Genomic DNA, 15,833 nt, shown 5'->3' on the forward strand with positions numbered 1-15,833 from the left:
CCTTTCCTAGGAGTCACCCAAGACCACCAGAAAATGCAGATATTTACCTTACAATGCATAACAGCAGCAAGATTACAGCTATGAAGTATCAACAAAAATAACTTTATGGTTGGGGTTCTCCAGAACATGAGAGACTGTATTAAAGGGTCTCAGCATTAGGAAGGTTGAGAACCCCTTCTCTTCAGAGCTTGGGAACTAACCTCAGGTGCCCAAAGCTCTAGGTTTGATTCCTAAGACTGGGGGAGGGGAAGGAAGCCCCAGAAAGCTCTTGAGTCTTTAGCTACATGCAAATGCAAAAAAAAAAAAAAAAAAAAAATACAGCTCTCTCCCTCCCTCCCACTTCCCCCTCCCTCTCCCCCTCCCCCATCCCCCCCATCTCTGTGTTTTTTCCTCTCTCTCTCTCTTCTTCCCTCCTTTCCTTTTATTATTCACCTCTGCCCCCTTCTTGGTAGTACTGGAGATTGAATCCAGGGCCTCATAGATACTAAATGCGTACTGCGCATTGAACTAATGTATACCCCCAAACCTTCTGTATACCAGGAAGCTCACCCTCACTGGCACCTTCTGTATACCAGGAAGCTCACCCTCACTGGCACCTTCTGTATACCAGGAAGCACACCCTCACTGGCACCTTCTGTATACCAGGAAGCTCACCCTCACTGGCACCTTCTGTATACCAGGAAGCTCACCCTCACTGGCACCTTCTGTATACCAGGAAGCTCACCCTCACTGGCACCTTCTGTATACCAGGAAGCTCACCCTCACTGGCACCTTCTGTATACCAGGAAGCTCACCCTCACTGGCACCTTCTGTATACCAGGAAGCTCACCCTCACTGCCACCTTCTGTATACCAGGAAGCTCACCCTCACTGCCACCTTCTGCCAGTGCCCTGGGAGAAGAAAGTTTATAAGTCACATGGTCTATGTTATTTTGTTATAGGAACCTGAATGGACTAAGACAGTATCTTTAGGTATTTAAGAAGGTTAGCGTTGGCTTATGGATTCTTATTTATTTTTATTCTTTATTTTTTGTGAGACAGAGTATCAATATGTAGGTTGGCTGGCCTGTGCTTCCTATGTAGACCAGGCTGGCCTTAACTATAGATATCTGCCTGTCTCCCCCTTCCGAGTCCTGGGGTTAAAGCTGTGCACCACCAGGCCCAGATCGGACTCGTCTCCCTCCTCTTTAAAAAAATTTTTTAGCGGGGCAGTGGTGGTGCACTCCTTTAATCCCAGCACTTGGGAGGCAGAGGCAGGTGGATTGCTGTGAGTTCAAGGCCAGCCTGGTCTTCAAAGGGAGTCCAGGACAGCCAAGGCTACATAGAGAAACCCTGTCTCAAAAAAAATTTTTTTTTTGGTGTGTGTGTGTGTTGTATGTGTGTATGTGTTTGAGACAGGGTTTCTCTGTGTAGCCTTGGTTGTCCTAGAACTCACTCTGTAGACCAGGCTGGCCTCCAACTCAGAGATCCACCTACCTCTGTCTCCTGAGTACTGGGATTGAAAGTGTGTTACCACAGCCCTGCTTTTTGAATTTTTCTTTTTTTGAGATTTCTGTTTTGTTTGTTTGTTCTGGTTTTGTTTTTCAAGACAGGGTTTCTCTGTGTAGCCTTGGCTGTTCTGGACTTGCTTTGTAGAATGGGCTGGTCTTGAACTCACAGTGATCCTCCTGCTTCTGCCTCCTGAGTGCCTGGCTCTTTTTTGATATTTTTAATTTTGTGTATATGTGTGTGCGGTAGAAGGGCTGAAGCTGGAGATACAGGATGAAATTATCAGTATATCAGGTACACTATGACTATATAGGTTTGGGTACTATGTGAGCCACAGGATGTAGGTACTGAACCAAATGGGTCCTCAGAAGGATAGGCGTTAACTGTTGAGCCATTTTTCTAGCCCTGCATGGATTCTTTGGAATTCAATATATGGTTGTATTATAAACTACTATAGTGTGCATAATAAACATAACCATTAATTTTTTTTTTCTGAAACAGGGTTTCTCTGTGTAATAGCCCTTGTCTTGGAACTTGCTTTGTAGACCAGGCTAGCCTTGAACTCACAGAGACCCGCCTGCTTCTGCTAAAATTTTTATTTCATATACCCCCTAACTTGAACAGAGGAATCTTTCATAGTGGCTCAGATGTCCTTTTGGCTTGGTACCAGCAACTTATAAGCATTTTATTCAAAAGGAAATGCACTGAGACTGTTCTCTGCTTTCTTTGATCTGGCTATGCAAACAGCTGTTTCTCAGCAGAACGTTGTAGAGAAGAGTAGTTTTCACCAAGATCTGGTATTAACTATGTTCACGGTCCCTGGTGTGAGTTATCAGTATAGCAGATACAGTATGAATACACAAAAGACAATAAACAGTGAACAAACATATCCATAACACACACGTGTACATCCTGCTACCGCTGATGCCAATCCAGCGCCACAACACTCAGAGTCCTTTTTCGATTCCACTCTGTGTAGATCAGCCCAAGTCTCTTCTAGAAACTGGTACGTGAAATAATATTTAAGAGCCAGTCATGCCAAAAAATAAATAAATAAATCTAGAAACAGATGTCTACACAGCCCCAGGGTTGAAATACACACTGTTTGAGAAGCAGACTAGACAGTGTGGCTCGACTGTGTTGGCTTCCCAAAGCGGATGGGCTGAAGTGAAGTCAACCCATCCAGAAGGAAACATTGTATACGAAACTTATAAGACATAAGAAACATGTAGACATGTTTTAATAAACCTTGAGGATGGTGGGAGGTTTTTAAAAGGAGGCTTAAAGAGACAAAGGAGTTTTAAAAGGAGACAAAAGGTGACTCTTTTGTCTCAAAAGAGTTCTGGCTGTTTGGCTATTGCATCAAGAGTGAACTCAATGAAGAAGAAGAAGCAGGAGAGTTAGTGATAACTTAAGCAAGATGGATGACATAGACAAGGGTATCAGCAGATGACACAGAAGGACAAATTGGTGTGCCTGAACTTAGAGATGTACCAATTCTGAGTCCTCAGGTGAGTTATGGATGTCTATATCTATTACATGCTGTCGTTGTGCAAATTAAATTCTGAAGTTAAAACATTAAAAAAAAAAAAAGAAGAAGAAGCGATGAGGGGCCTGGAGAGATGGCTCAGAGGTTAAGAGCACTGGCTGCTCTTCAGAGGACCTGGGTTCAATTCCCAGCACCCACACAGTGACTCACAACTTTTTGCAACTCCAGCTCCAGGGGGGATCTGACACCCTTACACAGACATACATGCAAGCAGAACACCAATACACATAAAATGAAAGTAATCATTTAAAAATGAATAAATAAAACCCAGTAAGGGCCAGAACCACTTTATGATTAAAAAAACAAAAAATCAAGAAAAGAAATATTAGTACGGACATGATAAGAGACTCAGAAGTTCATAATTCAGTTTTAAGTTTACCTGATTTCATTCTATACAAGGTTTCAAAAGAAAAAATAGTCATTCAGTATCATATTGAAGGTTATGTTTGGCATGTGGAAACACTTCCTTAATGTCGTCCTCCTTTTGGTCATTACAACACAGCACAACCATTGTGTCTCTAGACCACTCTTCTAATGAAATGACTGCCAAGTGTGAAAGCAGCTTTTCTGCTAGAGGGTCCCCAGGTAAAGGCTGTGGGGGGTTCTTGTCTTCTAGACAATCACCAGAAAAGCAGTCATCATCAGATGCTTCTAAGTTTTGGCTGCAGGATGAATTAGAGACCGATGTTGGTGAGTTTGGTGCCATACTGCTGCTATTGGTGACTGAGGCCATCTCAGGGGACTCAAGGCTGACAGGATCCAGAGAGAAGAATTCATCTTTAGCCTGACCATTGGCTGCTGTTAAAAAAAAAATGGACAAGTTAAATCTTTTTGGGGGTGGAGTATTCAAGACAGGGTTTCTTACATAGCTCTGGCTGTGTGCTGCAATTAAAAGTGTATGCCACCACCACCCAGTTTTGTTGTTTCTGAGATAGTGTTTCTCTGTGTAGCTCTCTCTGTAGACCAGGCTAGCCTCAAACTCAGAGATCCACCTGCCACTGTTTCTGGAGTGTTGGGATTATAGGTATGTGCCACCACGCTCAGCTGACAAGTTAAATCTTAATTAAGACTCTTTTTAGGGCCGGGCATGGTAGCGCATGCCTTTAATCCCAGCACTCAGGAGGCAGAGGCATGCGGATCTCTGAGTTCAAGGCCAGCCTGGTCTACAAAGTGAGTCCAGGATAGCCAAGGATACACAGAGAAACCCTGTCTTGAAAAAACAAAACAAAACACTTTTTAGGGGGCCAGACGTGGTGGGGCATGTCTTAATCCCAGCACTCAGGAGGCAGAGGCAGGTGGATAGCTGTGAATTTGAGGCCAGCCTGGTCTACAATCTGAGTCCAGCATAGCCAAGGCTACACAGAGAAACCCTGTCTCAACAAACAAACAAACAAACAACCCCCCAAACTCTTTTTAGGGCTGTCATATCTAGTATAAAATAATGCTAGAAGGGAAAATACTGAGTCATCATAATCTGTTCAATATTAAATATATGATATTTAAATATTCTAATCCAGGAAAATATTCTAATTAGGTTGAAAACCTCATTTCTACAATGTGCCTTTAAAAAGCTTCTTGGACTCCTATAGAAAACCACGACCAGCTGTGGAGCCCAGTCCCAGTGAATACATCTACAAAGCATTTCCACACCTAAGGCTCAGGGAACACTGCAGAAGAGGGGACAGAGACTGTAAGAGCCAGAAGATCAGAGAGTTTGCCGTGAGCCTGTGTCTCCTGCAGTGTCCGAAGCTACACCCATACAGTCTCACCAACATGGCTGCCCAACTGTGAGCTGAGCATGGATGATACCAACGGACATGCCAAAGTGGACTGGGGAAAGCCAATGAGGCCTCAACCTTACGCAAGGAACAATAGGCAACCGAGGAAAGCTGGGAGGGGGAGGGGTGGTCTTCCCCAGGGAAGAGCACACCAATTGGTTGTCCAATACCAAATGGTTAGCCCTGAAAACATGCATACAAGTAATATAGACCGGACAGGTCATATATATGTATATGTATACACACACATACATATATGCAATAATAAAAAAGAGGTCTAAATTTGAAGGAAATTGGGGAAGGTTATGTGGGAGAATTTGGAGGGAGGCAAGGGAATGGGGAAATGTAATTATAATAATAAAAAGAAAGATTTCTTGGGGCTCAGCGGTTAAGAGCATACATTGCTCTTGCGGAAGATCTACATTTGTTTCACCGAATTCATGTCATGTGGCTTAAATCTGCCTGTTACTCTGGCTCTTGTGGATCTGACACCCTCTCTGGACTCCCTGAACTCTTGCTACCTCCCCTCTCCTAATTAAAAAATGTTATTGTTGCTGTTTTGAGACCTTGTCGCTTTGTGTGGTTTTGGGTGGATCAGGCTGGCCTGTAGCTCAGGGTGGCAGGGTCTCCTCCCAAGTGCTAGGATTAAAGGCATCTACCACCACGCCTGAATTAAAACTTTTTTTAAAGCCAAAAAAAGTTTCTTAATGATTTATAGTTGGGAAAAAAAAAAAGGAAACAGTGATTTTGCTGTGAAATTGTGTCTGAGGCTATATCCATAAAGTCTCCCCAACATGACTGCCCAACTGTGAACTGAACACGGATGGCACCAATACATGCCAAAGTGGACAGGGAACAGTCCACAAAACTTCAACCCTACCCAGAGAACTACAGGAAACAGGACCAGGCTGACCTCGAACTCCCGGAAACCAGCCTGCCTCTGCCTCCTGAGTGTTGGGACTAAAGGCGTGCACTATCATGCCTGGAAAATGCTGATTTATTTACCCTACTATCTGGTTTCAATCCGGACATTGCGTTGTGATGTTTAGTCTAAGTATCTCCTGTCTCAAGTTTGTGTAAACATGTCACCATCTGTTCTCTGTATTGCCAATAAAAGCCAACTAGCCCATGCTGAGCAACAACAGAGTTTAGGATGGGACGTCCTGGTCCAGTGAGGGGAAAGAGAAGGAATGAGGGATACACATGGAGAGAATGGGAAGTACCAGGATGATTGAGCTGGACCAAGAATATAAGTTAAAACCAAGTGTAGCCGGGTGGGTGGTGCTAGTGCACATCTTTAATCCCAGCACTAGGGAGACATAGGGAGGCAGAGGCAGGTGGATCTCTGAGTTCAAGGCCAGTCTGGTCTACAAAGCCAGTCCAGGACAGCAAGGACTACACAGAGAAACCATGTCTTGAAAAACAAACAAACAAACAAAAAGTGCAGTATAATGTGAGAAATCTAAATAGGAGGAAGCTATACTGGCTTGGAGGTTTAGGATGGAGTGATTATTGCACAGCACTGTGCTCTAGGCTAATTAAATAGATCCTAGTCTCTCTGTGTGGTTATTTGGGCATATAGCTGGTTAAGGAGTAACCGTTGATTTTATAAACACTGTAAATCGGGCTGGAGAGATGGCTCAGTGGTTAAGAGCACTGCCTGCTCTTCCAGAGGTCCTGAGTCCAATTCCCAGCAACCACATGGTGGCTAACAACCATCTATAATGAGATCTAGTGCCCTCTTCTGCAGATAAAGCACTCATATACATTAAATAAAATAAACAAATCTTAAAAAAAATCAAAAAATTATAAATCAATATTAAATACTAATAATCATTCAACAAGTCAGCCCTGAAAACATACATACAAGTAACATTATATGAACCGAACAGGTTGTATTTAGCAATATATGTATATACATGTAAATATAAGCATATTATTTATTGAGAGTATGCAGAGTCTCTCTACATACTATGGCTGTCCTGGAACTCATTATGTAGACCAGGCTGGCCTCTGCCTCCTGAGTCCTGGGATTAAAGGTGTATGACACCACAACTGGCTTTGAATAATAAAAAAAAGATTTATGTTGTTTTATGTGTATGAGGACTGGTATTCTTGGAGGCCACAGGAGGGCGATGGGCCTCCTGGGTCTGGAGTTATGGAGCGCTGTGAGCCACCGTGTAGGTGTTCAGAATCAAACCCTGGTCCTCTGATAGAGAAGTCAGTGCCCTAGCACGCTAAGCCACCTGTCCAGCCCCAGCGGGCATTTCTTTTGATCCTTCTGGTCTACAAAGCACCCCATCGTGCTTCCAGATACCATTTATTATCCCAGCAAATTTTTTCAGGAGACACAGGTGGCACACGCCTTTAATCCCAGCACTCGGGAGGCAGACACAGGCGAATCTCCATGAGTTCAAGTCCAGTCTGGTCTACAGAGCAAGTCCAGGACAGCCAGGGCTATACAGAGAAACCCTGTCTCAAAAAACAAACAAGCGACAATCTCACGCATTTCATATTGTTTAGATTAGACAGTGGATACTTTAAGATGTTGTTTGCAGCCTGATGTGTTGGTGCAAGCTGCAATCCCTGCACTCGGGAGGCCAAGGCAAAACAGAGCTTGAGGCCCAGCTAGGACTCCGTCTCAAAAACAAAAAAAAAAAAACAAAAACAAAAACCCAAACAAATCCAAAATGAAAAACAAAATAACAGCCAAATAAAACCCACCAGAAAACAAGTGTTAACTTTTAGGAAATATCATACAATTTCCTAAAATATATTTTATAATGCTTTACATGTTACCTTTCCTATTTTACACATTAAAATTGTTACATGTATTTTATAATCATTATACATTTTATAATCATTTCTGAAATTATATAGAATGAGTTTTGACATATAAAGACATGGCATAAACATCTAAATGGCCACAAAACCTTGAGGGTTTTTTTTTTTGTCCCATACCCTGACTCATTTCAACTTTTAGGCACTACTACATGATCACCCTTTTTTTGTTTTTGTTTTTTGTTGTTGTTGTTTGTTTGTTTGTTTGAGACATGGTTTCTTTTTCTTTTCTTTGTTTTTTTGAGACAGGGTTTTTCTGTGTAGCCTTGGCTGTCCTGGACTCACTTTGTAGACCAGGCTGGCCTCACACTCATAGCAATCCTCCTGCCTCTGCCTCCCAAGTGCTGGGATTAAAAGTATCCACCACCACACCTGGCTACATGATCACCTTTATGATACCTTTGAATTAAAATAAGAAAAAAATTAATTTCACATTTTACGACATGTACTATGTACTAAGTTGATATTTCTTTTGAATTTTCATGGAAAATAAAATAACATTTAGGATAGCCTGTTGATTTTTACTTTTTGGTTTTTTTTTCGAGATGGGGTTTCTCTGTGTAACAGCTTAAGCTGTCCTGGAACTCTCTCTGTAGACCAGGCTGGTCTCGAATTCACAGAGGTCCTCCTGCCTCTGCCTCCCAAGTGCTGGGATTAAAGTTGTGAGCCACCACTGCCCAGGTTTATTTTTGTTTTTCCAGACAGGGTTTTTCTGTGTAACCTTGGCTGTCCTGGACTTGTAGACCAGGCTGGCCTTGAACTCACAGAGATCTGCCTACTTCTGCCTTGTAAGTCCTGGAATTCTTTAAGACCTGGACTCTTTAAGACTTAAGGAAATATTTGCTACACAGTTAAGACTTCTAACAGTTTATTGAAAAAAAAAGTACCTTTTATTTGTGCTGCTTCTCTTTCTCTTTTCTCCACCTACATTAAAAAAGTCATTTGCATTTTTAAAAAGTGAAGGAAATTTATATATTTATATTTCTATTATATATATATACTTATGTTAGTAAAAATGTTATTACAAGTTTTTGATGAAAATGTTTTATGTCTTTTTTTTCTTTTGCCAAAATACATTAACAGAAAAACCAGTTATTTGATCATCTGAGGATTGGAGAGATGCTTGGTAGCTAAGCGCTCAGACAGCTCAAGGGTTCCTTTTCCACACCTGATCCACTCTGTGAGACTGCATCGTCCACTCATGAGGGTGACACTCTGGTGGGAGCTTCTCCTCCTAAAGCCCACCTCAGTGCTGTCTCCTGAGGACCAGCCTTCCAGGCCATGAGCCTCCGGGAGAAGCCACTGAACTGCATCTCAATAAAGCTGCTCTGTGCAAAACAGCAGTGCTCTGAAAATAAAGCCTTTCAAAGAGAAAGATGTATGCTTTGTGATCTATTTTTACAATGAATTCTGAAACATTTCATTAACAGTATGAAAAAACAGATATTATACTTAGTTAATACTGAAAATGTTTATGAAATTCTGTTAACAGTGTAAAACACCAAATGAGGTTTAAAAATTGAAAATCAGGCTGTGCACAGTGGCGCGTGATTGTAATCCTCACACTTGGGGAGGCAGAGGCAGGTGGATCTTTGTCTGGTTTACAAAGTGAGCCCAGGACAGCCAAAACTAAACAGAGAAACCCTTTCTCAAAAAAACCACACAAAACAAAAACAAAAACAAAAAAACCCAAACAAAACACCAAACAAACAGAAAAACCAGGCCAGGCATTGTGTGGGCTTTTAATCTCAGCACTCTGGAGACAGAGGCAGGAGGATCGATGTGAGTTCAAGGCCAGCCTGGTCTACAAAGAGAGTCTAGGACAGCCAAGACTACACAGACAAACCCTGTCTCGAAAAACCAAAAAAAAAAAAAAAAAAAAAAAAAAAAAAGAGTTTTAGAGTCAATCTCAAATCTTGTTGCTACTCTGTCATCTAAGTTTATGTAATATTCTGAATTTTTTCTTGTGCTTTCTACAATGTTCCTACCATTTCTCTTTACATTTTTCTTTTTGTTTTGTTTTGTTTTGTTTTTCGAGACAGGGTTTCTCTGTGTAGCCCTGGATGTCCTGGACCAGGCCGGCCCCGAACTCACAGCGATCCGCCTGCCTCTGCCTCCTGAGTACTGGGATTATAGGCATGCGCCACCACTGCTGAGCGTTCCTAGCATATTAATCAAGAGTTATTACCATCTCAAGAAACCACTTTGTAAAGATTCTGGCTTCGATGGGCGACTAGACGCTGCCTCAAATCGTGCTGTGTAAACACCGTGTGTTAAAAAAAAAAAAATGGTGAGAGAAGCGTTCATAATTCCCTGGGAGGTGAACTGGCATGGCTGCGAAGTTTAGACAAACAGGAGGGGGAGACGTCCACAAGAAGGCGGAGCCCAGCACAGCTCCAGCCTCGAGGCTCCCAGCGGAGGGAAGGAAGCAGAAGCCTCTTCCAGAGGGCCATCCAGGGGGCCTTGTGAAGAGGCCGCCAGTGCTTGTTCCTCACAGGCCTCAAAACCAGTGACGTCGACCCACTGTGGGATGGGTTGGCAGTGGGAAGGAATAGCCCTGGCTCAGGGGGCTGAGGCTGGCTGTCATCTTACAGCAGGCGTATTAAAATATCAGGGCTGGAGAGATGGCTCAGTGGTTAAGAGCACTGACTGCTCTTCCAGAGGTCCTGAGTTCAATTCCCAGCAACCACATGGTGGCTCACAACCATATAGAATGCCTTCTTCTGGTGTGCAGGCATACATATATGTAGGCAGAACACTATATATGTAATAAGTAAATAAATCTTTTTTAAAAAACCTGAACTACCCTGGGGTCCTGACCCCAGCCTGAGTGATGGCTCTAGGAGGCAGCTGTAAAGTGCCGGAGGGACAAATACTAAGAAGCCCCAAAGTGCAGGCAGCAGGTAGCTCCACCACTGATGCCTGGGAGCAGATGTCATCAATACAATTTTGAATTCAGCAGGTGAATCAACTTCTGGAGCCACTTAACTGCTATGAGGTTAAGTGCTGTAGAGTCTGGACCGTTTGAGACTCCAGCTACAGCTTTTCTGGAGGACGCAGGTTCTCAAGTCAGGAGACTCAATCAACCCCAGCTCCAGGCGATTTGAATCCTCTGGCTAAGATCACACACACATATATGTGCGGTCACACACACACACATATACATGTATGTGTGTGCACACATTCACACACACACAGTTCTCTCTCACACACACTCTGTTACACACATGTACACTCTCACACACATAATTAGAAATAAGCTTATTTTTTAAGTATCTTATTTTTTAAGTGTTGTGTATGCGTGTCTCTTTGTACGTGTGCAGTACTCTCAGAGGACAGGAGGAGGCGCTGGATCCCTGGTCCCTCTGCAGTAACAGCCTGTGCTCTGAGCCACAGACCTGAATAACGAGGAGGAAAAGGAGCACTGGAGCAGTGGGACCAAATCTCTTAAAGTCATTTAGGTGTCAGCCACGGGTACCTCTCACATCTGTCTCAAAACGGAATAGAGCCAAGCATGGTAGCTGAGCCAGTCTGGTCTCCACGAATCTGAACCAGCTTGGTCTATGTAGTGTGAGAAGCACAGTAAGATGGAAAGGCCTATCTCACTAACACACACACACACACACACACACACACACACACACACACACGTGTGAATATAATTTTATTTCCTTGGAATAGCATGTCATTAAATAGCTGCAGCTGGACTGTAGTTCACCATGTATGGTTTAATGCACTGTATCTATGGAAGCTTCTGACATACTTTCTGGCATTTCATCCTGTACAATTGGCCCATCAATCAAGGAATGACAACGTCCCACAGAGGAGGGAACTTCCAAGCCATTTGCTTTATATTTACTTGTGTTTAAAAGGAACTGGGAATGGGAGAAAATGTATTGTTTACATTTCCTAGGTTGTTTTCCTCCATCCAATCATTCTATGAAATCGATATTAATCTTTTCTTGAACTCTTTGCATTCTGGAAACATTTTGATGAGTTTGTTTGTAAATTGAGATGCTTGCACATTTTGTTTTAATGCTAAGACTCCAATGTCAAAGCTTGAACAATTCCTACTAAATAGCTGCCAGTGACCAAAAATAAATAAATAAATAAATAAATAAATAAAATAAAGACAGTCTTGCCTGTCTCAATGCTCAGCGCTGCGGATGCGTTCCCTGCCTCAGATGAAACGGGCCGAAAGAAACTACTCAGCTCAAATATTCAGCAGCCCAGAGGGTATTAGCAGGGAAGTCTTGGGGAGACACTGCTTACCTCACAGACTGAAAAAGCTAAGTGTGACCTGTGATACACAATGAAGGAAAACTACTAATGTGGGCCGGAGAGATGGCCGAGAGGTTAAGAGCACTGGGTGTTCTTCCAGAGGTCCTGAGTTCAATTCCCAGCACCCACATGGTGGCTCACAACCATCCATAATGGGATCTAATGCCCTCTTCTGGCCTGCAGGCAGAGCACTGTATACATAATAAATAAATAAATTAATTAAAAAAACCCTACTAATGTGCACCTAGCCCTGGATGACATCAGACATTTGTACTTCACAGGCTCCTTAATACTAACATAAATCATGGTACACAGATCGGAGGCCACAGTTTAACCAGCCTCTGCCCTAGCCCTAGACACAGACTCAACATCACATGTCCTTAGAGAGCTGTGTCTGCAAGTGACCGGTTACACTGCATCCCATATAATGCTGAATACACGGACAACAGCCAGTGCCGAGGAGGATGTGGGGGCAAAACCGTACTAAATCCTCCACATGGGTGTTATAGCAGCTTTGTTCATGATTGGCCAAGCTTTGAAGCAGTCAAGATGTCCTTCTGAGCATGAGGGGACAAACTGAGGCTGATAGTTTAGTTTCCTTCCATCTTGACTGTAGCCTGTCCAGGTCTGTCTGGGCTTATCTCCTTTTTGTGAATACTCAGTGGCAAGTTAGTGTTGCCGGATGCTTACCCAGCAGGAGATTGCTGGGTTCAGCTTGAATTCAAGGCAAAGGCTGCGTACCCCAAGCCTTGTCACCGTATCTGCCATCAGTCTATCCACGAATGCTGTGTGACTATAGTTTGCAGTGTCTACCATGTGACACTCTTTTGACACACATAACATCGTTCATTGTGGTCTGCTCTTCTTATCAGTGCCACGCAAGCACTTTGAAAGTAGGGGTGATAGCTTACTCTCCCCAAGAGAGAAGGGGCAAGACCTTCAAATATAATGTGGATTAATTAATAGGCCTTTGCCAAGTTGAGTTAAATGACACTTGGTTTGGTCAGGGTATCTGGTTTTCTGAACATTTCTTATCTCCGAATTTCTTTCTTTTTTTTTTTTTCTTGTAGTCTTGAGACTTTTGCATGCACCTCAACATGCCATTATCTTCACCCCTCTTACAAGCCTAACACGGAGAAGGAGAATGTAGAGGGTTTTTCAATTTTTTTGTTCTTTATATAAAAGCAACTGGAGACAGTATATTTGTATTTAAATTTTCTGGTTTTTTTTTCTTCTTTTAAATTTTACCACCTCCCAAAAGTGTAAAAGAAAACTTCAGTTTTCCTATTGTATGAACTTTTGGTTTGGATAATTTAAATTCTGGCTCCAGCTGGGCGTGGTGGAACGCACCTTTAATCTCAGCACTCGGGAGGCAGAGCTTGAGGCCAGCCTGGTCTACAAAGCAAGTCTAGGACAGCCAAGGCTACACAGAGAAAACTTATTTCAAAAAACAAAAAACAAAACAAAAAACCCAAAATGGCTTCCATGCTTTTGTATCTTAAAGTAAAACACAACAATGGATATGCTAGCCTTCCAATTAAAAGATGACATGCTAGAGACAGAGTCTCGAGATCTCGAAGGAGACAGCTTTAAAACATGACACTCTACCTGTGGTGGGAATCGCCAAGTGTGAAAGTTTCGACCAATGGAAACAAACTGAGAATGAGATTTAACCTTCTGTTTGAACAGTCCTTGCTTCAGGTTTTTATCAGCTTTGCGACTTGCAAATATTTCTCTGGAAAACATTGTACAGAAAATAAATTAAACAGGAATCAGATTATAGGATTATATGTGCCAAGTGAGATAATTGTCTCTAACATTTACACATAGGGGTTTAGAATCAGCATATGTTGTAAGACCTTTAAAAGATGCAATCAGTTTGTATACTCTAACAAATACTTGACTTCATTATGTCTACTTTTCATAAAGTGTAAGCCAGTTTACTTCAAGAAGGTTAGTAGTATTTACAGTTGGAGAATGACTAAGTTACTCATGCACTTGTTTTTGGCTATAGCTTCACTGGTAGTCTTCTCATAAATCTCTCTCTAATGAAATAGCATGAACTCATTGGCACCAAAGAGAAAGGAAACTACACTGAAAATAATGGCACAATGGGAGAGGACCTGTGATTTTTTACTATCCACACAGTAACAAGCAAATTGGGGAGGGTTAAAAAACAAAAACAAAAACAAACAAACAAAAAAACCTACCACATGGTTCTAAGGAAAACAGCAGCCCATCGAGTCAGAGAGAAGTATAAAGAGATAAAGTTTTCTTTATAAAGTTAAATATTTGTGATGGCTATTCTTGGTTGGCAACTTAGCGGCATCTAGAAATTTCTCGATTAAATCTCTAAATTTGTTTTGTTTCATTTTGTTTTGTTGTTTTTCGAGAGAGGATTTCCCTGTGTAACAGCTCTAGCTGTCCTGGAACTTGCTCTGTAGACAGGGCTGGCCTCGAACTCACAGAGATCTGCCTACCCATGCCCCCCAAGTGCTGGGATCAATGGCCTGTGCCACCACTGCTCGGCTTGACTAAGTTATTTTAAAGTAGGAAATCCCACCTTAAATCCAGATCTTTTGTAAATCTAGGCTACACATGGAAGAAGGGTGCTTTTCTTTTTGTTTGTTTGTTTGCCTCTTGCTCTCACTATTGCTTGCAAGCTCATTGTTTCAGTGGTGTTAGACGGGATTCCGATGGATCCTTACAGCAGCTGAGGCATCCAGCCTTGTGGCCTGAAGAACTACTGGGTTCGTAGACTTTCTGTCGGGAGACAGTCGTTGTTGGGGAATAGTCAGACCATAAATTGTGAGCTACTCTAATAAATTCTCCCTATATACATCTACTCTCTCTCTCTCTCTCTCTCTCTCTCTCAGTTCTGTTTCTATACAGGACTCTGACTAATACAATGTTTTTTGCAAAGTGATGGCAGGCAATGGAATATTACTCAGTGATACAAAGAAAGAAGCCATCAAGTCACAAAAAGACACGGAGAAGAGCTGGGCGTAGTTACTCACACCTGTAAGCCAGAGCCTGGGAGCTGAGGCAGGAGGATTGTCATGAGGTTAAGGTCAATCTGTGCCACCTAGTGAGTTTTAGGCCCATTAGGCTACATAGTTAAGCCCTGTCTAAGAAAAAGTCTAAGGCAGCTACATTCTGTATGATTTGCCATCTGGTTTCAGCTCTGTGACATCGCTCTGGGAAGGCAGACCCACTGAGACCTAGGAAGAACAGTGGTTGCCCGAGGCTAGGGGGAGGGAGGGATGGATAGGTGAAGTACAGAGGACTCCAGGCAATGGCAATGTTCTGGCTGACTCTGTAATTGTAGGCACAAGTCATTATGTGTTTGTGAAAACCTGGAATGTATACACAGTGTGGATCTGAATGTCAAATAAATGAACAACATGCTGACATAACGGTAGCTGTTTATTGTTCCAGAGGTACTAGAAAAATTTCAAGTGAATTCAAGAGGTCATCATATTAGATTCCTTCATAAGACACGGACGACAAAGATCCAGTCACTCACTGAATTCAATTTGTTCAACAAATGTTTAACCTATAGGTCAGAAATGCTGGGTGTTGAATATTTAAGAGTGTGTTGGGGGGTAGGGCCCATAACTACCATGTGCATGACCTGTTACACAGCTTATATACTAGTAAAGAGGACTTATATTACAAGATGATGAAAAATTATGACTAAGGAAAGTGCCATGGACACCATGTGTGAGTTGGTCCAAAGGGAGTTAACCTGGCTAGGGAGGTCAGTGAAGGGTTTCCTGTGGAAAAGGTGATTGAATCAGGCTGCTGAAGAAATAAGATGATTAGGCAAATTTTGCTGAAAGGGGGAGATGTGGAGCTGTTATTCTGGGCAGAGGGAGCATCAGACACGAAGACATT

The 15,833-nt window shown here is 42.5% G+C and overlaps 1 protein-coding gene across 1 annotated transcript in view; it reads right to left on the minus strand.

The window, feature by feature from the left end:
• Nucleotides 1–378: 378 nt before the first annotated feature.
• LOC311599683 (uncharacterized protein C1orf185 homolog) overlaps nucleotides 379–15,833 on the minus strand; it is a gene marked incomplete at its 5' end in the record, with an annotated part of 39,354 nt that continues 23,899 nt past the window's right edge. The window contains 3 exons of the mRNA XM_084785691.1: nucleotides 379–3,834; nucleotides 8,543–8,579; nucleotides 13,545–13,671. Coding sequence (XP_084641817.1) covers nucleotides 3,455–3,834; nucleotides 8,543–8,579; nucleotides 13,545–13,671 — 544 coding nt within the window. The 3' untranslated portion in view covers nucleotides 379–3,454. The remainder of the gene's footprint in view (nucleotides 3,835–8,542; nucleotides 8,580–13,544; nucleotides 13,672–15,833) is intronic.

Source organism: Acomys minous (genome assembly GCF_964271855.1).
Source record: "Acomys minous genome assembly, chromosome: 6".
NCBI classification, from domain to species: Eukaryota; Metazoa; Chordata; class Mammalia; order Rodentia; family Muridae; genus Acomys; species Acomys minous.